General features: G+C 45.5%; 1 protein-coding gene across 1 annotated transcript in view; it reads left to right on the forward strand.

Annotated features, from left to right (window-relative positions):
- Positions 1-21340, forward strand: part of LOC138372408 (uncharacterized) — a 45555-nt gene extending 24215 nt beyond the window's left edge. The window contains exons 2-5 of the mRNA XM_069337879.1: positions 20177-20512; positions 20608-20782; positions 20863-20968; positions 21055-21340. Of these exons, the coding sequence (XP_069193980.1) occupies positions 20177-20512; positions 20608-20782; positions 20863-20968; positions 21055-21208 (771 nt within the window). The 3' untranslated portion in view covers positions 21209-21340. The remainder of the gene's footprint in view (positions 1-20176; positions 20513-20607; positions 20783-20862; positions 20969-21054) is intronic.
- The last annotated feature ends 982 nt before the right edge of the window (positions 21341-22322 follow it).

The raw sequence follows: 22322 nt of genomic DNA on the forward strand, positions 1-22322 counted from the left end.
TATTTTCACAATATCTGGTAGAGCCTGCATGTATTTTAAAGTGTTGTGCGCCGTCATAAACTTGTAAAGTTTACCTTTTAAAGTACGTATGAACCGCTCAGCGATTGAAGCTTTAGTCTCCTGAGAAAATACACTATATAACTGTACTTTCCTTGCTGCCAGCATTTTTTTCATAGTGGCGTTATAAAATTCTCCACCTCGATCAGAATTAATTTTGCGCACTCCCTGAGAATGCGGTGAATCTAGAATTAAAGCTAGAGCTTTACTGGTGCTTTTCCCATCCTTGGCGCGTAAGGGTACTACTTGGGCGTACCTGGAGAAAATATCTACACATACGAGTAAATATTTCACTCCGTCATTATGTTTGTCCAATAAACTCATCTCGGCCAAGTCTATAGCTTGAAATAGTCGTGGTTTAGGGCTTAACACCCGACGCCGAGGGAATTTATGTGGTTGTAAATAATGCAGCGTATAGGAGTCAGAGCTTTTCAGATAGTCCTTTACATCGGCTAGAGTTATACTAGAGTTAATTAATTTGGCGGCCTTATACAATCTCTGTACCCCTCCAAGCCCCCCGCTAGATGAGGGGGTCGTTATATACTCGTTCCAGTACATCTTTCTTGCTCACCATTGGTAAACTATCTCATAGGGCGGTTCGTGAACAATATTACCGCGTAATGTTATCGTAGATGGAGTGTTCGAGCCCAGATCTACTAGCAAATAGCCGTAGGGTTGGCTAATAACTTGCTTATATAACTACAAATTTCATTGAATCCACTTTCCCAAATATTTGTCGTCCGAGTGTTTCAATTTGTGACAGGTCTCGTGATTTAACCAATATGAAATGAGAAGCATTTAAACTAATATTCCTCGAATATTTACCAGGAAAAAATATATTTTGAGTAATCAATATGACGGAAACCGTGAAATGTCTGCCCCTAGTAAACATGTCTGATACGATTTTTGAATTCGCAGACTCTGTAAAAAGGTCATCATAGATTACTAAGATATGCGAGTCATTAGCTACTCGCTCTTCCACAGGATCAATAATGGTTGAATGCTCGATCAGCTTCCCTTTAATTTGTGGATCTGATCGTAATTCAGAGTAACCTCCTCCGCATATGATTATTGAGGAGAACTTGTGTTGATACTTCCTTACAAGTTTACTGCACAAGTAGGATTTTCCGCTGTTTGAATAACCAGCAATAATAACACGAGATGGTTCTCTGAAAATATCTAGATGTTCCTCATGGATTATATCATAGGAACTATCCATGATTAATGCTTCGTTAAGACTGCTAAAAACTAAGAAACTGAGGTGGTATTTATACAAACATAGTCATTTACAGGTGTTTATTCACATATTTTATGTACAGCAACATCATTTTTAAAACTAAACATAGTTCTTTTAGTTCACAAACAATAATATTAAACATCATATTTTTTAAAACTAATCATAGTTCTTACAGTTCACAAACAATAATATTAAACATCCTATTCATTTAGTATAAATAGTTCTAGTCATATGGGGCACCCATCTTAATACTACCTAACAATTGTACAACATAAAATCTAGCGAGGGTTGAATAGTTTCTGAGCTGTAGCATCGCGTTTGCTCCAGGGATGGAATATTGGGTGGAGTCTCTGTGCTTGATCTACTTCCTCCTCCATAAACACTTCTTCCATCTCCTCCTCTCCCACTTCTACATCCATCTCATCATCATTGTTATTGGGAATATCAGGATGACCATACGCTAGGGACTGTGTGGGGCTTAAAATGTAGCGTTTATCGTCAAATGCTGACAATCCTCTGCAGGTACTGCGACATGTACAAATCTTTCCTTGCACGTTGCGTATAGATCTCGACACATACCTGATTGAAGTGTTTGTTTCAAGAGTGTGTTGAAATGAGTCATGTGAGAGTTTCTCTTGTAGATGGTATGGTACGCCCTTACACTTACAAGTGTGCTCCCCATCATGTGTGGTGAACGAATATGTTTTAGGTCTGAGAGCAATTAACTGGTTAATAATCTTAGAGCCTATTTCAGACTTGAGCAATCCTAGTTCACCTTCTCGCGCTTTAGAGTAGGATGGATGTGTGTCATTAAAATTACTAAAATCCATACAGTCGAAGAGAGGAGACTTATTCAACTCTTCAAACACATCCTGACAGTCCAGTTTAATGATGAAAGAGTCTGTGTCTGTATATAACAGACTCGCTTTATCCCCATACGCAGGTTTAACAACATCATACCAGAACTCATAGAGTCGCCTCTTAGCAATTTGAAGTATATGGTAGCCCAGATACGTAGGAGTGTTGACTAGGAGAGACTTCTGCTTGATAGCTCATATCACACGATCCTTACTTAACAAAAGACTCCGCTTGAAGAATGGGTTTCGAGCATGTTTCAGGAAATGACTACGATCTGTGACCAAATAGTGTTTGTTCCCATATTTAGATACATCTGTGAGACTCTTTCCATATATAGAGTTTGATACGAGTTTGAAAGCCTTTTTTTTATCGCGCATTTGGTACTGGCACGTTCACGAACATTGGTTTCAATGAAGTCTTTAAGGTAACTCTCCTGCTCGAATTCGTAGATGTCGTGAACTTTAGCTACTTCTAATCCAATGCGCATGAGCAACTGTAACAAGTCCAGACTAACGAGGTAGTCTTTCTGAGGAAGGTGAGAAGCAATTAATTTAGTGTTTTTTTAGGTAGCCCGTGACTTTCTTCTGTAAGAATATTCTTACTGTAGGGTGAAATGTGTTCCTCGGTAATGCAAGTATGGGAAAGAACAAGGGGTAGTTCATCTGTATACCTAGCTACCTCCGGTCGGACCTGCAGTGTATCACACAACACCCAATATCCCTTGGACCCATCACATGGGATATTCTCCAAGCATGCTCTAGCAGTACGTCACGCTCATCGTGTGTCAGTTTCCGGATCCCGCCACGAGGGAGTAGTTCAGTCATACACGCCCCGTAAAGACTATTAAAATCTAAGTAAATGATGTAGCTACTATCTTCCCATAGATCTAAGCCTGTGTGCCTGTTCTCCACATTCGTGTACTGTCTCGTCACACTGGTGAACCCACCTCGGAGATTCCGACGAAGTAAATCATATAACAATGGGTCTGACACAACATCAAGTTCAACTTTCGATTTAAGCAAGAACGCATCCCAAGCAAATGAGGGTAAAGAAATGTAGTGTGAAATGTCTAATTTGTAGAGAGCAAGCACGGTGTCTCGCCAGACTGTGAACACATCAGCTAGCAAACCTGTGTCCACTTTGATGTAAAGGAGCAGATACTCCCCTATGTTACGACATTTAGCCAAATCAAAAATTTCTAAGGCTTGTTTATAATCTGTTTCTGACAACTCTTCGTCTTTTAGTGTATTGTAAAACTTATCGCGAGAAGGGAGTTGTGGTTCATCTAACACAGACATAGAGGATAAATAATCATAGCAGAATGATTGTTTACCCGTGAGCAGTTTTGGGATGGCCGCTTTATTTACCCCTTTTAACATAGCCAAAGTGAATGTGGTAGGTTTCCCACTATCAATATGATCCTTGGCTATTCTTCCTAGCGAGCCGTTGAGAAGGGCTAAACTATCCAAAAATCTTAAGTTGTTCACATCAACTTTCATAAATTTAAATCCATCCCTAGCTAATATATCTATTTCACTTCCTGATCTATCTCTCATCTCGTTTAGGATTACTCCTAAATCATAGGAAGCGTTGTGTGAAAAAGTGTATAGGAACTTGTATGAATTTATACATTGCAAATTACATCTATCACAGTAAGCTGCTTGATAATTGTGGAATCTTACTGTGTGGTCGTGATGACGGACTTTGATTACATCTTCCCCGTTAAAAGGTTCATCACAGAGTTCACAGGCTGTTTTTGTCTCAAATATCGCCTGCTGTTGCTGGGACATGTGAAGTTCATAGGATACTAAACCCCTCTTGATTCTAGCCCATGATACTTCTAGCGTGGTTACAAAGTGATTGACCGCATCTTTACCCAAATAAGTATCTTTCTCAACAATATTCATCTGTCTGTCAATGATAATGTACGCATACGCCACTGCGTTGTGACGTGATTCTATCATTCCCTTAGGGTTCGAGCGATCTAACATGCACTCAAAGTCATAAAAGCACATGTGACTAGGTCCATAGTTACGGAAAGTAATCTTCCTCTCTCGTGGGTAGAATTTGAGAGTCTGATGTACTTTGCATGTACTTTCATGACTCTGCATACTATCTGCTGGGAGTGATATCAAACAACAATGACAGAAGCTGTGATGACTTGGGATTAGATCTCCATGACCTCGCATATTACGTACATATTGGTTAAAATCCTTAATTAATACTAAGTGTTGAGCTTCCAACATCAGCAGTGGTATGACGTCTGTATATCCCCCTCTTCCCTTCCTAGCTAGTGTAATGTAGTGTCGTTGTCGTCGTCTAGCATTTTCATCTCTTTCTAGTGAATAGATGAATATACTGACTTTATTCATTTTCTCTACCTTGTGAATATCCTCAAACGTCACTGCAGAATTGACATCTGCTGGCCAATTCATGTGTCTGAGACACCAACTAGCATTCACAGATCTAGCGCGAATATTATCTAGGTGCATCCCCTTAGCTAAACATTTATAAGCTGCAACACACTGCATAAGGCAAATATCCGCCTCTCCCTCTGGATTGAAAACCAATTTTTTTCCACGCAAGCCTTCAGGATAGTCTACATGCGAGCCTAATCTTATCGGATGTTCAATCTGACCACAGTTAATGTAAAACCCGGTGAGCCACTCAACCAAGACATTGGACCCCACCTTCTCTTCCAGGTACTGGGATATTTTCCCTGTCAATTCGTCAGTCCAAAAATCAATAAGAGTTTCTACTTCCTCTAGAGTTATCGTTCGCCCCTCACCTCGTATGGGAAAGCCATCGTTATTTATAGGATCCAATAGGTCCTCCTCCCCGTCTTGTTGTACATTTAAATTCCGCACAATTAGAGTGATGTCTGGGTAAATTAGGAGGGATGGGTGTTGTGGAGAGAAAAGGGATCGAACCTCATTAATGAAAAAATCCCTGTATGTTCTCAGATAGAGTCCTGGGGAGGTGTTAACATGTTCTGGTATGGAGAATGAAAGCCGAACATAACCGCCGTTAAAGTTATCAATTCGATCCAGCAGCTGAGGTTGAAGTTCTAGGGCAGGTGGGGGAGATGGAGAGAGAGGTGGTGGGGGTGATGGGAGAGGGCTGGGAGGGGTGGGGGGTGGTGATAGCCCCCCTCCGACATGAATGGGGGAGAGTGCACGGTCAGCTATTACGCCAGACGGTGCTAAGCAGTCCGAATTGACAGACGCTTGCGAGTCAAGGTCACGGTCTGCTGAGCTGTTGTCTGAGTCACTGTCTGTGATGTTAATGGTACTGTTCTCACCACTGCTGCTGCTGCTGCTGCTGCTGCTGCTGATGCTGTTGCTGCTGTTGCTGTTGCTGCTGCTGCTGCTGTCGCTGATTGATTGGGGTATGGGGCTGGGGGAGGAACGGGGGGTTGAGTGAGCGCGTGAACGAGCCCTCCCCTCCCTGTGAGAGCCGGATGAGGGTAATGTCCACTCTGCTGTGTCACTCTCACGGCCGCTGCTCTCAGCGCTGCTGGATGCCAAATCTATGCACAGTGGTGTGTCATCTGTGAAAAAAAAGAAAAACATATTATCTCTAGAAAGAATGAAAGCATATATATATATATGTATATATATATATATATATATATATATATATATATATATATATATATATATATATATATTATGAGGTGAGGGAACAGACTAGTGGGAATTAATATGTTTAGGAAATAGACTGAAATAAGACAGTATTAACTTACTTATGTCATGGTAAAGGGGTTGAGCAGGTGAGTGGGTATGAATCCGTAACATCGTGTTAACAGGATGATATGGTCTCGTAGCCCCCCATCTGGCGGCGTGGCTGACCTTGATGAAGGGGCGGGGGCTGGCCGCGAGTGAGATCTGCTCTCCTTAGCTCAGTGTGTGAGGAATGTGGTATAGACTCGATGACGTCGATCTGTTCCCTCCGTCGATTGAGGTAGGGATTATAACCTGAAATGGAACAAATGATATTCAGCATGGGTGAATGGGGAAAAATATGTTTATTATGCATGTGTGTGTGTGTGTGTGTTCGCTTGCAACTGGATGAAATAGAGATACGAGAAGTGTATTTTATATGCTACCTACGTTTATGTGAAGTTTCATTCCGGCGATGAACTCCTCGCGGGGCAGGTGAGCAATAAGGACACTTCACGGTTTTGTAAACTGAAATTGGAAAGAACATATTTAACTGTGTGGAATGTAATAGCCCGAATAAGTAAATATTCTCACACTATAGTAGTTTACACACGCGATATTTCACCTGTGGATGCCATAAAATGAACTGTGGAATATTAAATATGAATAACACTCACAGTTATCACAGAAAATCTGCTGACATCGCTTGCATTTGATGTCGTAATGTCCTAGGGGCGGTTTTTCACAGCTTGCGCATTGCAGCTGACACAGTTGATTTGGTGATGGAATATAAAACACTCCGCATTTCATGCAGGCTGTAGAGCTTCGCCTTTCCATGACGCGGAGCTGTATGACGAGTGTGTGTAGCGGATGAAGTCTCGCAGGGAACTAACGGCGCGTTTGTGTGTGTGAGGGGAATGAAATGCCCTGGGTCAAATGAGAAGTGATTGATGGCTGACAGGTGTGGGTCTGTCTGTCGGCAGGAGTATGTACCTCGCTCCTCCTTAACGAATCCACAGTAGAGGGGGAACCGCGGTGGGATGAACATCTCCACTCTGAAGACATCGAAAAGCCTTTAAGGCAAATGGCCCACTTCCGCAGGAGGGTGCTCTCTCGCTCTCTTACCCCTCAACACTTACGACTTCCTGTAGGGGGAAGCTAATGGACGTAAAGGCTTTCCTCTCAGGTATGGGGGTTCTCTTCTCCCTCCCCCCTCCCCCTCCCCTCCACCCCAAACAACATATCCACTATGTTGAATCCCCTCAACCTCTACTTACTTACGATCATCAAAACTATTATCTTCACACAGGATTAAGTCTATGACAAACACACATACATATTTAACTACTCTTTCCTCTTATTCCACTCTTATCCTTCTATTTCTTACTCTACCACATACTCTCCTACATCCCAAACAACAGGGCTTCCCGCTTTCCTGACCAAACACACAGAAAAAGCTCCCCAAAACCCCGAGGACAAGAATCGCGCGCTCCACTTACATCCGACACGCGCCAAACTTCCGGGAAATTCCCCCAAAACCCTTTGTGACTAGACACATGCACGCCATCTGTCCAGGTGCCACTCACGTGAGTGCCACCTGGCAAGTGGTGCGCGCGGGTCTAGTCACATATTTCCCTACTTGCTTCCTGTCCCAGATGGTTTCCCTCCCAGTTCTCCATCTGGGGTTTCCCCCCCCTTCCTACCCAGTTTTATCTTATTTTATTGCCATATCTTCTTTGTCTTCTTCCCCATCTCCCCCCCCCCCTCTCTCTTTCTTCCCGACCCTCCCCCAGTCTCTTGACCCTCCACGCCACCTGTCTGTCCAGGCTGATATCCATCATCCTCCCAGCAATCTTCGTGTTGTTCGCTCTCGTTCCTGTTCTCCTGCTGAGACCATTGAGTCTGTCGCCCGATACGTTGTTACTGGAATGCCTGTCTCTTCGAGTCAGAAACGTAAGCCTGGCTCCTCTCCTTCCTCTCCGGCGGATAAGAAGGTTTCGCTTTCTTCCTCACCCCCTCCCTCTGACTCTGTCACTACATCCCCTCCCATTTCAGTAGTCGAACCCCGTCTCTGATATGGAGGTTTCTTCCGCCCCCGATTCCCTATCTGTTCCTGCCTTTCCTGAGGTGCACTCCCTGATTTCTGCCCCCCCTCCTCCAACTGTCCTTGCCTGCCCCCTCCCAGTTGTCTCCTTCTCCGGACCCCGTCAGTCCGCCTCTGGTCTGTTCTCTCGCTCCCTTCCCTCTCTCCTTACTAAGTTTACCCATGCCCCCTAACCTTGATTTTGCCGACCCTACTCCTGATCCAGACCCTGATCCTGATCCTGAGATTCTTTAATAAACTGTGTTCCTCTTTACCTTCATTTCTTTCTTGTTCTCTGTTACTGTCCTTTCTTTTTGATAATGTCTTTTTTTCAGTGGAATATTCGTGGATTTTATGCCAATTTCCATGAACTCCAACTTCTAATTACACAGTTTACACCACTTTGTGTTTGTCTCCAGGAACCAATGCTTTGTGCTCGTCCTGGTCACTTTCGTGGTTATTTCTTTCTTCCAAGCTCTTGCTGGGGCCCATAACTCTACTGCTCAATTAATTCGTTCTGATATTCCCTTCGTCCCCCTACTTCTTCCGTCCCCTATCCATTGTTCTGCTGCCAGTGTTTTTGTGGGTAAATGGTATACAGTCCATTTATCTCCCAAATGTCCCTCTTTCCCTTCCTGATCTTAAGCACCTCCTGGACTCCTTGCCAGAGCCGGTGCTCCATTTGGGTGATTTCAACTGTCGACATTCCCTCTGGGGTGATGTTCTGACAAACACCCGAGGCCGTCTTCTCGAACCGTTCGTCCTCGCTTCTTCTCTATCTCTTCTGAATTTTGGTGAGCCCACTCATGTGGACTCTCGAACTCGCACCCTTTACTGTCTTGATCTTTCTCTCTGCTCGTCGTCCCTTTTCTTAGATTTCACGTGGCAGGTTCTTGATGACCTCCATAACAGTGATCATTTCCCCATCCTCGTTTCCTTTTTCTCTTTCCACCCTGCCCTTTCCTTCCCTAGGTTGCAGTTTGCCAAGGCTGACTGGTGCCTATTCACCCTCCGTGTTACTCTCTCTGACCTCTCCTCTCTGCCTCTTCCTTGCGCCCTCCTCCTTTTTTATAACACTGTCTTCAACGCTGCCCTCAGCTCTATCCCTCGCTCTTTCTCCCGGGGCACACGGAAATGTGTTCCCTGGTGGAATGCGGATTGTCCTCGGGCTGTCCGCTGTAAGCGTGCAGCCTGGAAAAAACACCACCGCCAGCAGACGGCTGATTCTTTTATTCTGTTTCGGAAGGCAAGTGTGTTGGCCCATAGGACCATCCGTAATGCTAAACGTGAGAGTTGGAAATCTTATGTTTTCACCATTACGTCCGATACTCCTCTACCGCAGATCTTGAAGATCCGCAAGATTGCGAGCAAGTTCGTTCCAGATGTCTTGGCGGTTCTCCACCTCCGTGGGACTCTTTGTGACGGAGCCAGTGAAGGTCGCGGCCGAACTGGGTTCCCACTTTTCTTCTGTTAGCTCTGGTTCTCATCTTCCTCAATCCTTCCTTCCTTCATAAGCCTGTTCTTGAATCTTATCCTTTAGATTTCCACACTCATCTCCGCATTCCTTATAACGATCCTTTCTCTCTTTCTGAACTTCAGTCTGCCCTGGCCCTCTGCTGATCTATGGCAGCGGGCTCGGATGACGTTCATTATGAGATGCTTCGCCATCTCCCTCCGTGCACGTTTCAGTATTTACTGAATCTGTATAACCAGGTCTGGGAGTCGTCGTCCGTCCCTGAGGACAGGCTCGATGCCTTGTACTCCCTATTCGGAAACCAGGGTCTCTCGGTACATCCCCTAAGGACTTCCGCGATATTGCTCTCACGAGTTGTGTTTTCAAGCTGTTTGAGCATATGGTAAATGTCCATCTGATGTGGTCCTTGGAACACCATCACCACCTCTCTCCTTCTCAATTTGGTTTTCGCAAGTGCCGCAGCACGACTTATGTCCTGGTGAACTTGGAGGTCTATATTCGTACTGCTTTTGCTGCGAAGACCTACGTTGTTGCTGTCCTTTTTGAACTGGAAAAAGGTTATGACACGACTTGGAGATACCATATTCTGTCCCAACTTCGTTCTTTTCGCCTTCGTGGTAATCTCCCTCTTCCTTCAAAGCTTTCTCTCTCGTCGTACCTTTCGAGCCAGGCTTGGTGCCACTCTCTCTGCCTGTTTTCGGCAGTATGAAGGTGTGCCCCAAGGTAGTGTTCTGAGTATTACACTTTTTCTGGTTTCCCTCAATGGTCTCCTTTCCTCCCTTCCTTCTGGCATCTTCTCCGCTCTTTATGTTGACGATCTTACTCTTTGCTGTCGAGGTGAAGATTTGCCTCTCCTTCAACGGCGGCTTCAACTTGCGATTGATGCCGTGTCATCTTGGGCCACCAATCATGGCTTCAAGTTCTCTACTACTAAGACTTGTGCCATAACTTTTACTCAGAAGCGGGTCGCTCTTCGTCCCTCTTTGACACTTTATGGTCATCCCCTTGAGTAAAAGATTCCACGAAGCTTTTGGGGTTATTCCTTGACACTCGTTTGTCTTGGTCGCGCTATGTCTCTTACCTCCGTGTTGAATGCTCTAAGGCCCTTAACCTACTGAAGGTTTTGTTCTATACTTCTTGGGGAGCGGATAGGCGCACGCTCCTCTATTTGCATTTCTCTCTCTTCCTGTCTAAGCTCGATTATGGTTGCCCTGCTTACTCTTCTGCTTCTCCTTCTACTCTTCTCCGTCTTGATCCTTTCCACCATACTGGGTTGCGCTTCAGCTCTGGTGCTTTTCGTTCAACTTCTACCCTCAGCTTGTATGCTGACACTGGCTTTCTGTCTCTCCAGGATCGCCGTGATCGCTACAGTCTTCGCTATCTTGCGCGATCCTTACAGCATCCTCACTCTCGCCTATATCGTGCTTTGACTTTTACCCCTCCTGTAGTTCCTGTTCCTCTTCACTACCTTCCAGTTTCTGTCCGTTTGTCTCGCTTACAAGATTCTCTTTCGGTTCGTATTACTAACGTTTCTCCTCATATTGTTCCCTCCTTGCCCTCGTGGAGGGTCGCCCTTCCCAAATTTTGTACTTCTCTGACCCGCATCACTAAAGTAAGTAAGTAAGTAATTATCAAAAGAAGGCACCAAACCGGGAAGGCTATGCAGAACCATCAAATGCGCAAAATAATCAGAGGGCGCTAAATATCACCAAGGATACCAATACAAGAACAAAAACGCATAAGGCGAACGATATCAAAAGTATCCAAGTCACCAAGAATTCTATCGAGGGACAGGTGACCGCGAGGGGCGGTCGGAAAGCAAGACACACGCTTGTCCTGCAAGTCAGGACATTCAAGAAAGACATGCATGACCGTAAGAGGGACAATGCAACTAGGACAATAAGGAGCAGGGTGGCGCTCCATCAAGTGACCATGGGTTAAGTGAGTATGGCCAATACGCAACCTCGCCAGAGCGGTTTCCCACCGCCGGTTACGGTGGAAGGAGGACGGCCACGAGGAAACACAACATTTAAGAGTGCGTAGCTTGTTACCAGTAAGAGACAACCAAGAAGCCTGCCAACGGGTAAGGAATGAGGAATGGATAACCGGGTAAAAGTCGGAATATGGAATGCCTTTACGAGAGATGGGACAAGAGCGGACAGCTTCCTTGGCGGCAGCATCCGCACGCTCATTTAAAGACACACCAATATGGCTGGGAACCCAACAAAACTCAACCGACTTAAATTTACTGTGAACAAGAAACAGCCAATGCTGGATCTCGACAACTACTGGATGGACCGGATTAAAGGACCCGAGAGCCATGAGGGCACTACGAGAGTCAACAACAACTACAAAGGGAGACTGACAACGAGAAAGCAGGAGACGAAGAGCATAGAGAATAGCATAAAGTTCCGCTGTAAAGATGCTAGTCTCTGGAGGTAAGCGACACATATAAGTGTGATCAGGAAAAACAACAGAGTAGCCAACACCGTCCGCCGACTTAGACCCATCGGTGAAGATAGAAACGGAGCGGGAGTGAGAAGAAAAGTGCTCAAGGAAAAGGCGTTTTAGAAGCGTAGGAGGGGTAAAAGCTTTAGTGATACGGGTCAAGGATGTACAAAACCACGGAAGAGGGACCCTCCACGGGGGCAAAGAAGGAACAACACGAGGAGAAACATCAGAAATACGAACGGAACAAGAATCCTGTAGGCGAGATAACCGGACAGAAAGAGGGAAGTGGTGAAGAGGAACAGGAACTGCAGGAGGGGTAAAAGTTAAAGCACGACAGAGGCGAGAGGAAGGATGTTGCAAGGACCGCACAAGATAGCGAAGACAGTAGCGATCACGGCGGTCCTTGAGAGACAGGAAGCCAGTGTCAACATACAAGCTAAGGATGGGAGTCAAACGAAAGGCACCAGAACTGAGGTGCAACCCAGTATGGTGCAGAGCATCAAGACGGCGAAGAGGCACCGCAGTAGAACCTCTGGTCGGCCGCACAATTCCACACAGTGCACGATCACTCTACATCACAGCCTCAACAACCCGGGGAAGAGGAACACACACCGCGGGAGACATCACCGCATGCACGTCAACATGGGCCGAAGACTCATCTTCCGGACACAGTGCACGGCCGGGCCGCATCCTCGATGACTGGGGGCACTAGACCACACACCACAGGAGACACAACTGGAGACTTGACTGGAGATGGGGGCAGGCGGGCATGGCTGAGGCAGGGGAGTCGGGGATGCACTAACTACCACCCCGACACTCACACCACCAGCCACATGTAGGCTGGCATTTGAGAATGGCAACGGGGCACCAGACGACCGGGAAGCATCATTCATCACAGCAGCACCTGGTGACAGGTCCGGGACTGCCAACGGGGCAAAGTCCTCCTCCCTAAAAAAATTCAGAGGGCCAACCCGGCTTGCCCCACACCCCCAGCCTGGTGGCCCGATGGCCCGCACTGGATACAATAATGCAGTTATTGTTGGGTTATAATGCTCAAGTGTTTTTTGCTTTTCTGACTGTGTTTCATTGTTACCTACGGTTATGATTTCATTTTGGGTATTGTATGACTTTTGTTTGTGTTTTCCCTGTTCTACAGTTTGTCAGTGTGTTTCTTGCTTTGTTCATGTGAATGATGCTGTTGATGTTTTTCTGTTTTGTTGTATTTGTTTCCGAAATAAAAAGAAAAACTAACTCTAAAGCGAAGGATAACCATAAGGTCTGGGACCCCCATTAAAAGAGATCTGGTAAACACATAGTTCAGTGATTTAATGAACAATCAACCACGCAGTTACTTCTTGCTGTAGGCATCCCGCTGAGCCCACAATTCCGCAGATGCGTTAACGTGACTACGTGATCCTCGCTGACGATGCATGACGTCAGAAACATCCAGTTCGGCGCCCTCTACCACGGGGGTGGAAGTCACGGGAAGAGACCGCACAGAGCTCTTCGGTACAGACGGTGGAACCCCATGGGACTGAAGCACAGGAGCCAGCCGAACACAGGGCGGTAACATAACGGGCAGAGTCGCAGGGGACACAATCACAAAGGGCGATGGTGCAGGGGCCGACACCACTGGGGGCGGAGTAAGAAATGACGGCTGAGCAGAGAGCAGCCGTGCAGCGGTCGGCATCACAGAGGGCAGACGCGCGGAAGGCACAGACATGGACGCCAGAGGCATGGGGGGCCGTTGCAACAAAATCTTTCTTAAGAACCAGCACCAAGTCCCTACCCTCTCGCGAAACCTCGGTCGGTGCCACAGCCTTCCAACTCGGGGAACGAGCAACCGGGGACGCAGAGGCAGCCGAAGAAGACACCGGACCAGGGCCAGGTGTCAGTCCCACCACAGGACCTCCACTGCAGCAACAGGGCCCACAGGAGCCGCAGGCACTCCAACAGCGTCGCCCACATCATCATCCACAGACGACGAACTTCTGGAGACCCCGGGCGTCTGCCCCCTGTGCAGCCACCCTCTGCGCAGTTGCCCTCTGTCTTCTAGATCTTCGTCCTCTGTGCCTTGCGCTTCCGTGGTTCTGCCTCTCCAGCCTGTGTCATCTGTGTCTTCGGCCCATGTCGTCGAATCAGGTCCGGACGCCTCCCTAGATCGTCATTCCTGAATTTATGTGGTGCCCAATCCGCCCAACCAAGGAGGAGTCACCTCTTTGGGATTCTTACTGTTCTTGGTATCCTGTGCAACAGTTTCCAGAGAAGTATAAGTATCAGTAAAAACCAGTCAAGCGTGCGTGACCTCGTTCCCGGTCTATGCTGCTACCCTGTGTTGGAAGCTCCTGTGTTTGGTTTGGTTTTATTTACATTCTATTTTTTAGTACTTCTGTGTATTTTCGTTTGTGTATCATGTTGGTGTTTTATGATATTTTGGTTTTATACTGTTCCTCTGTTGGGGAGCCTGACAGCTGAGTGGATTGTGCTCGGATTCGTAGTCGTATAAAAGATAAGAGATAAAACTGGGTAGAGTTTCTTTTGCCCCTGTTACCTACCCGTAAACAGGTACCTGGGAGTTAGAAAGCTGCTATGGGTTGCCTCCTGGAGGGGGGGGGGTGTAATAAAAAGGAGGCCGGGTCGAGGACTGGGCCGCAGGGACGCTAAGCCCTGAAAATCACTACAAGATAACCTCATTATTCTTGTGTTTGTACTGGTGACTTGACACTGGGATTACTTTGTATATATTGTGTATTTCCATAAATTAAAAAAAAATGTGGGTGACGTATCTGTGAACCAGGTAACAATATCGGACCACTTAGGGGGGGGGGGGGGATACGACGTATCCTGGGACCAAGCAACAATACAAAACGACTTGGGGGTGACATATATGTGGACCAGGCAACAATATCGACCACTTGGTGTGGTGACGTTTCAGGGGATAAGGCAACAATATCGGACCATTTAGGGGTGACATATCTGTGGACCAGACAACAATATCGGACCACTTGGGGGGATGACGTGTTTTGGGACCAGGCAACAATACAAGACCACTTGGTGGTGACGTATCTGGGGACAAGGCATCTATATCGGACCACATGGGGGCGACGTATCTAGGGACCAGGCAACAATACCAAATCACTTGGGGGATGTCGGGGTGCTCGCCTAGCTCTTGGTGGAGGCGGACGCGTCGCCTGTGAGCTCCTGTTTTGCTGGTCAGTGGTAGTTTGTGTTTGTGAGTGGACCCTTTAGGCCGTGTCGGCTGGAGGGATGGCAGCCCCCCTCCTCCCTGTGAAGCTGACGGTTACCATTGGCCTGGAATTCACTGGACCAGCGTCATACCCGGCTGTTGAAGTGGTCATGATTGATATCATGTTGCGAATGAATGTGGCGTCTGTGTGCGCCGTTCAACTTGTATCTGGGCATCGAGCTGTTATGAAATTCAGCTCCACGGGTGTGTATCGTGAATTTGTGGACCGCTATGATGGGAAGATGTTTACTATGCCTGAGGGTGGTGGTTCGGTGGAAGTGTCGAACAGATGCAGTGAAACTACCTATGTGGGAGTTTATGGTGCTCCCTTCGAGTTCCTTGACTCAGTGGGTGAAGCGACTCCAGCGTTACTTCACCCGATATGGGCTGGTCGTGAGTGTCCATATGAATGCTGTCTCCTCTGGGTGGTGGACGAGTATCCCGAATGGGACCCACACAGTGGCGATGCAATTGAAGGACTATATCCTTTCGTCTCTCCTGCTTCTGGGCTTCATGGTACACATATTGTATGTAGGTCAGCCCCGCACTTGTTTCCAGTGCGGGCCATCGGGCCACCAGGCTGGGGGTGTGGGGCAAGCCGGGTTGGCCCTCTGAATTTTTTTAGGGAGGAGGACTTTGCCCCGTTGGCAGTCCCAGACCTGTCACCAGGTGCTGCTGTGATGAATGATGCTTCCCGGTCGTCTGGTGCCCCGTTGACATTCTCAAATGCCAGCCTACATGTGGCTGGTGGTGTGAGTGTCGGGGTGGTAGTTAGTGCATCCCCGGCTCCCCTCCCTCAGCCATGCCCGCTTGCCCCCATCTCCAGTCAAGTCTCCAGTTGTGTCTCCTGTGGTGTGTGGTCTAGTGCCCCCAGTCATCGAGGATGCGGCCCGGCCGTGCACTGTGTCCGGAAGATGTGTCTTCGGCCCATGTTGACGTGCATGCGGTGATGTCTCCCGCGGTGTGTGGTCCTCTTCCCCGGTTGTTGAGGCTGTGATGTAGAGTGATCGTGCACTGTGTGGAGTTGTGCGGCCGACCAGAGGTTCTACTGCGGTGCCTCTTAGCGAGGGTGATAGTTACGACGACCTGTATCCAAGCGATTTCGGCGAGCTTCGAGTCTGTCTCCGCCTCGTGGTGAGACCTGGGTCGACGTCAGGAATTTTTGTGACTCTGGGAGTTCGTTTTCTTTGGATGGTGATGTGGGCAATGATGTTGGGGTGCCTGCGGCTTCTGTGGGCTGCACTGCGGTGGTGATGGGTCCTGTGGTGGGATTGTCATCTGATCCTGTGTCTTCTCCAGCTGCCTCTGCATCCCTGGTTGCTGGTTCCCCCGGGTTGGGCGGTTGTGGCGCCGGCCGCGGTTGCGGTAGAGGGAGGGGACTTGGTGATGGTTCTTAAGAAAGATTCTGTTCTTGCGACCCCCATGCCTCTAGCGTCCATGTCTGTGCCCTCCGTGCGTCTGTCCTCAGTGCTGCCAACTGCTGCGCTGCTGCCCACTTCTCAGCCGCCCTTTGTTACTCCACCCCCTTGTGGTGTCAGCGTCTGTGTCATCGCCCTCTGTGATTTTGTCCCCTGCGACTGTGCCCGTTGTGCTGCTGCCCTCTGTAGGGCCAGCTTCTGTGCTCCAGCCTCTCGTGGTTCCACCGCCGGTGCAGCTGAGCTCTGTGTGGCCTCTTCCCGTGACTTCCGCCCCCTCCACGGGGGCGGAAGTACTTCATGTATCGACCGCGGGGATCGCGTCGTTACGTTTCCTTGTCTGCGGAGGTGTGGGCTCGGTGGGATGCCTTCAGGAAGAAGTACCCTCGTCGTCTATTTCCGGATAAATATAATGATGATTAACTGTGTGTGTGGTTCTTGATTTGTGTTGCTTTATTTACCTGTTTTGATGTGCTGTGAGATACGGTTAATTTTGTTCGTGTTTCTTGCCTGGTTATGTTGGGTTATAGTGCTCTGGTGCTTTCTCTTTTCAGACTGTGTTTAAATGTTACCTATGTTTAGGTTTCCATTTTATGTGTATTGTACGACTTTTGTTTGTGTGTTTGTTTTACTGCTCTTGAGTTTTGTTCATGTGTTTCTTGCCTTATAAATGTGAATGATGATGTTCATGCTTTTCTATTATGTAGTATTTGTGTTTACAAAATAATAAGAAAAAAACATAGGGGTGACATATCTGGGGGATCAGTAAAGATGATGGATGAAGGAGACCTTCCCCTCTTATATTATAATAATATTTGAACTGACAATTCATCTTCAATATAGTTCACACTACTAGAGGAACTTTACAACTGTAAACTTATTATTTTTCTTTGGTATGGGAACCTTTTATAAGCATTTTAGTACAAGTAAAAGTTTTTACATTAGTGCTAAATATACTGTGAATGTCTGTCTTGGGAGCGCAAGTCTTCCTCTCATCCCTCTCTTCTCCATCTCTATGTTGTAACTAACAATAAGGTAAATGACGATAAATAATAAATTTTTAAACAATAAATAAACAAAATAAACATAACAGTGAAGGAGGTCAAGTAATGTTCAGATAGTTATGGGGTTAAGTGGCCCTTGCCTGCATTGTTGATATTGTCAATGGCCACTTCTGGCGGCGGCATCTGGCCACTTGCATGTTATGGTCGTAGCGTCAAGAGTAACTAGCATCTTGGACCCCTGTTGAGGAGTAGCCAATTACAAGCCAGGAAGGAACTGTTGCTGCAGACTTTATTAACCAATGAGAAGCAGTGTGGTGAGTATAAAAGTGGGAGTTGGCGCCGAGGTGTGTCAGTTACCTCCTCACCTCTACAGAAAGACACCCTATTTTAGTGAAGGTTTGTGGTATTATGTTAAGTATTACTGGTAATAATTAAGTATTATTGGTAATAAAGTATTAGACGTTGTACAGTTAAATGTTTCATAATCTTTGTAAGAATTGTTTTCTAGATTATGACATCCACAAAAGTGACGTCTTGACAAAGATTTAACTTTGTCAATTGGCTATTTTATACACTTAATTAGTACAACATTGCTAAACAAATCCATGGCATCTTATAGATGTAGGTACCTCCGTGGATAATAACCTCTAAATTCATATCCTGCTAAACTGCTCCAAACTGAATAAAATTAAATTTAAAATATGAATATTTAGTGTTTAAGTTTTTCTAAAATTTTAAGTTATATTTTGATTCCGAAATAGCACTAAACTTTCCTTGCTCTATGAGCTTACTTGTAGAGGATGAAGTGGTTTGGATACTGTTCACTTAATGAAATTCATGCATTTCACTTGGAAGCTACTATAATCGTTACTTGCAAATGAAACTCCTAACTATCCATAACAAAGTTTAATTAATGACTTTGCTCGTTCATTACATTCCAAACTATTAGTCGCTAGAGCAGTTAAAACCTTACTCTTCTTAGTTCGGAGAGGCGTCGTAAGTTGCAGACTAGTTTGAGTCACGGGTATTGCAAGGAAAAACTGTAAAAACATTTGTAATTTAATGTAGCACCTTCAGGTATACCACTCCTGTTCCTACTGATTTCGGTTAAACCTTGTATCTAAATTAAATTAAATTTAAACTATAGGAATGACTCGGCTAAAAATTATCTATATTCCTCATGGCTCTCGTGAAAGATAACTACCCTTACCTTCACTAGATACCAGTCTACACAAATTTTATTGACGCTATAAATATTACGTATACCACTCTCCCTTGCATCCTTAACTTTCTATTTAAAAAACGCTTGTGAATCCTTGCTTAGTACTTGACAAAACGCTCAAAGTTTAATAAATTGTGCATAAAGAACGGAACTAATCTGTAAACACATTGCTTTCATTCACTTCTCATACAACAAATTTCCGGTGGTCATGCCGGTGGGATCACGACTCGCCTCCAGTGAGGTATACTCTGCCATAAACATGCTCTTGTAATTTCACATACCGGAAACCAGGTGTGTAACATTGATTATTGTAAGTGATCAACCTGTCAATGAAAACTTCTTGATGAAATAGCACTCATCGTTTACGTTAGCCTTCGATAAAAGGTAATTACTTTAAACATTGGATAGGTATTGTCAAGCAATACATTATTTGTGAAACTTCACTATTAATATCTTGTCTAAAATATACCTATTAAACTCAACGGTAGCATATACATTGCTCGTCTTGCAAAATTATTTAACTTCAAAGGGTTTTTTTTTTTTTTTTTTTTTTTTTTTACGTGCAACTTAACGATAGTTTTAAATGCTGAACTTCTCAGTCCCACTAAACTTCCACTTCACACCCTAAATTGAAATGACTTGCGTTTGTATTAATAACTATTCCCGCACACGTTGTGGCTCTTAAACTCTTGTGAGTTTCTAAGCCATGGTAAATTTCCCGTCTCCCAGTCCTCTCCCACTATTACCACCTCCACTGTCCTCTCATCCTTGTGTCCTTCCCACTATTCGCCCCACTCCACCATCCCCTCGTCCTACCAGTCATCCTGTCCCCCTCTTACTCCCCCACTCCTGTTCCTTTGTCCTTTCCATTCCTCTTCGTCTTTCCCTGCATTCCCCCACTCCCTCACCCGATGCATTCCCAAATGATCTGATGTTCCTATCGGTGAAAAAAGTTATAAACGATAGGAAAATAAACCAAAATCAACAGTATGGTAAACGCTGCTCTTTCAATGCAATGTCATACAAAATAGAATAAAAATAAATAAATAGATCTCTAAAAATTCAATTCATCAATGCAATTGCAGACATTGAAATGGAATTGTAACATAATTACTTGAACTTGTGGAGCACTTACGTGAGACAGATGGCGCTGTTTAGAGAAGTTTTTACCAGTCACAGATGTGCCGTCTATATAGTTGATATATAAACGCACACCTATTCAAATGCAACTGTCAAAATTTAAAAGCAATTGGTAGAGGGTTTTAAGATTTCCTAATCATGAAAGTCTCTTTCAAAACTTTTTACGGTAGGATTTGATATTTGTGTATAAAAACCTGTTCGGATGCAAATGGGTAGTTTTGTGAGAATTTCAAAGCCATTGGTGTAGAAATTTCGGAGATTAGTAGTTTTGAACAAACGATCGTTTCCATTATTATTTATATAGATTTAATAAATACTCATTACAGATGGCTGCCATAATATTTCTGGTGATGGCGGCGGCAGTGATGCCATCCTGGGCCCAATACTTCATTAATAACAACGCTGCTCCCGCCATATTGGGAGCCACTGACAGGCCATTCGTTACCTCAAGTGGAAACCTCTTGGTACCTGAAGGCGGCCCCACCCAACCTCCTCAATCCCAGCAACCCTTCCCACAACTACCAGCCCAACAACCTGTGTTTGTTCAGCCACAACTACCAAGCCAGCCTCAGGTCTTTATTCCTCAACAAGTATCTCCACTATTGACTCCCTTTACCTTCCGTCCAACTTCATCTTTATGCAACCATGCTGCTAAACCCCTGGTAAGAGGAGTTTTATTTTCCTTTCTCATGGACGTATTTAAGGTTAATTGGTAATTAAAATGAGCGTTAACATAATTTGTGTTGTAACTTGTCAGGTTGACGAGGTAGTGGACGGCAGAGCATACCACTTCTCATGGTGTCACGACTCTGGTCGACTCTACACCTGGGAGCAAGCAACCTATTACTGCTCTGGACTTGGCAACGGTTTCCAGGCCGTCAGTATTGAAAGTCACAGGAAGCAAGAGTTAATTTCCAACTATATGATTACACGTAAGTTGAAAAGCAGGTCTGGGTGTTTAACTAGGCTTTGAGTGACTAACTTGGACGTAATGAAAATGGTATAATTTCAGACTACATCAGCCACATCTGGACGAGCGGCAACAAACGTAACTCGAGGTCTTGGTCGTGGTTATCTGGCACTTCCTCTCCCTACTCTAACTGGTCTAGCACCGGCAGGTGAGAACTGGTTTGTTGACCGTAAACAAAACTATTGGTGTTGACTGGTAATGATCATGGCCTTGAGAACCACTTGTCTTCCCCAGGCGAGGACTGCCACAGCCAGACAACGATGAAGGCAACGAGGACTGTCTGGCGGTGTTAAACAACCTGTACAACGATGGTGTCACTTGGCACGACTCCTCCTGTTTCCACCTGAGGCGCGTCATCTGTGAGGCTCCACGCTTCTACGCTCAATAGTTGTTCCCCATCAGTTCTCATTATTGTAATACTAAATCAATGGTTTAAACTTGTAACTCAATCGATTGATACAAATTAACTCCAAAGAGAATAAAATTCTATTGTGTAGTAATATAAATGTTATAAATGCAATTTCTGATTTATTTCTCTGAAGGTCGTAAACACCGCCCATCTTACAAATGTGGTATAGAAAAGTGTGAGGGGCGGCAAAGGGGATAATGTGTCAATGTGGACACCTTAACAGTTTTTCGACAGGCTGGTTAGATAGCGTAAGTTCTGATAGGCTGCCTTCCCCTACCAGCTAGAGGTCGGGAGATAGCGCTGAACAGACTGTAAGGCAATCTGTTCTCATTAGGGTGTTTAGAGCGGTGGCAGTCTTCCCCAAACGCATTCATTTAACTTTAACCCCTATCAGGCAATATAAGAAAAGAGCCAATCGCCTCCTTCCTTGACAGGCAGGAGGGGTAGCAGTAGTCTTGGTCACACTGTATGTGATTGGGTAAACTATGGGCTTAAACTTCCCTCTCACTCCCAGTAACAACCCTTATCAGAACCGTTCGGGACTGTCATGCCATCAGTGACCTTTTTCTCACTGTGCCCGTTTATACTCTCCCGCTAAGACGGTCGGGAGTGCCATCCAGGGTTGTACAGTAGAGGTGTATACAAAGTGTTACCAGACATTATGTCGCGATACACGATATCTGAACTGCTACTAAACTTTAAAAGCCCGACACGAGGTACTTTGGCCCTTACATAGGGCGAAAACCAATGCTGGGTGTACACCACTGCAGTCATAACGTACAAATTTTGCGGAGATAACCATTACCTTACCTTACGATTTATCTTAACACACTTGTGTTACATAATTCACAGATGGGGTTTAAATCTGATAATAGCTACTCAATTGCCTTTACAGACCAAATGTAAATACCATGTACCATAGAGGCTAACAACTTCAATTGAAATGGCTGCATTTTTGTTTTTCAATATTTTTTGCCTCTTAGTGGCTGATCATACGGCTCTAGAATCATTCAATCCTGTACATCTTGTTGATAGTATAGAATGTTGCTTGGCTAGATTCCCAGCAATTTTGTTTACTTGACCCCCCCCCCCC

This window comes from Procambarus clarkii, chromosome 38, assembly GCF_040958095.1.
Source record: "Procambarus clarkii isolate CNS0578487 chromosome 38, FALCON_Pclarkii_2.0, whole genome shotgun sequence".
NCBI classification, from domain to species: domain Eukaryota; kingdom Metazoa; phylum Arthropoda; class Malacostraca; order Decapoda; family Cambaridae; genus Procambarus; species Procambarus clarkii.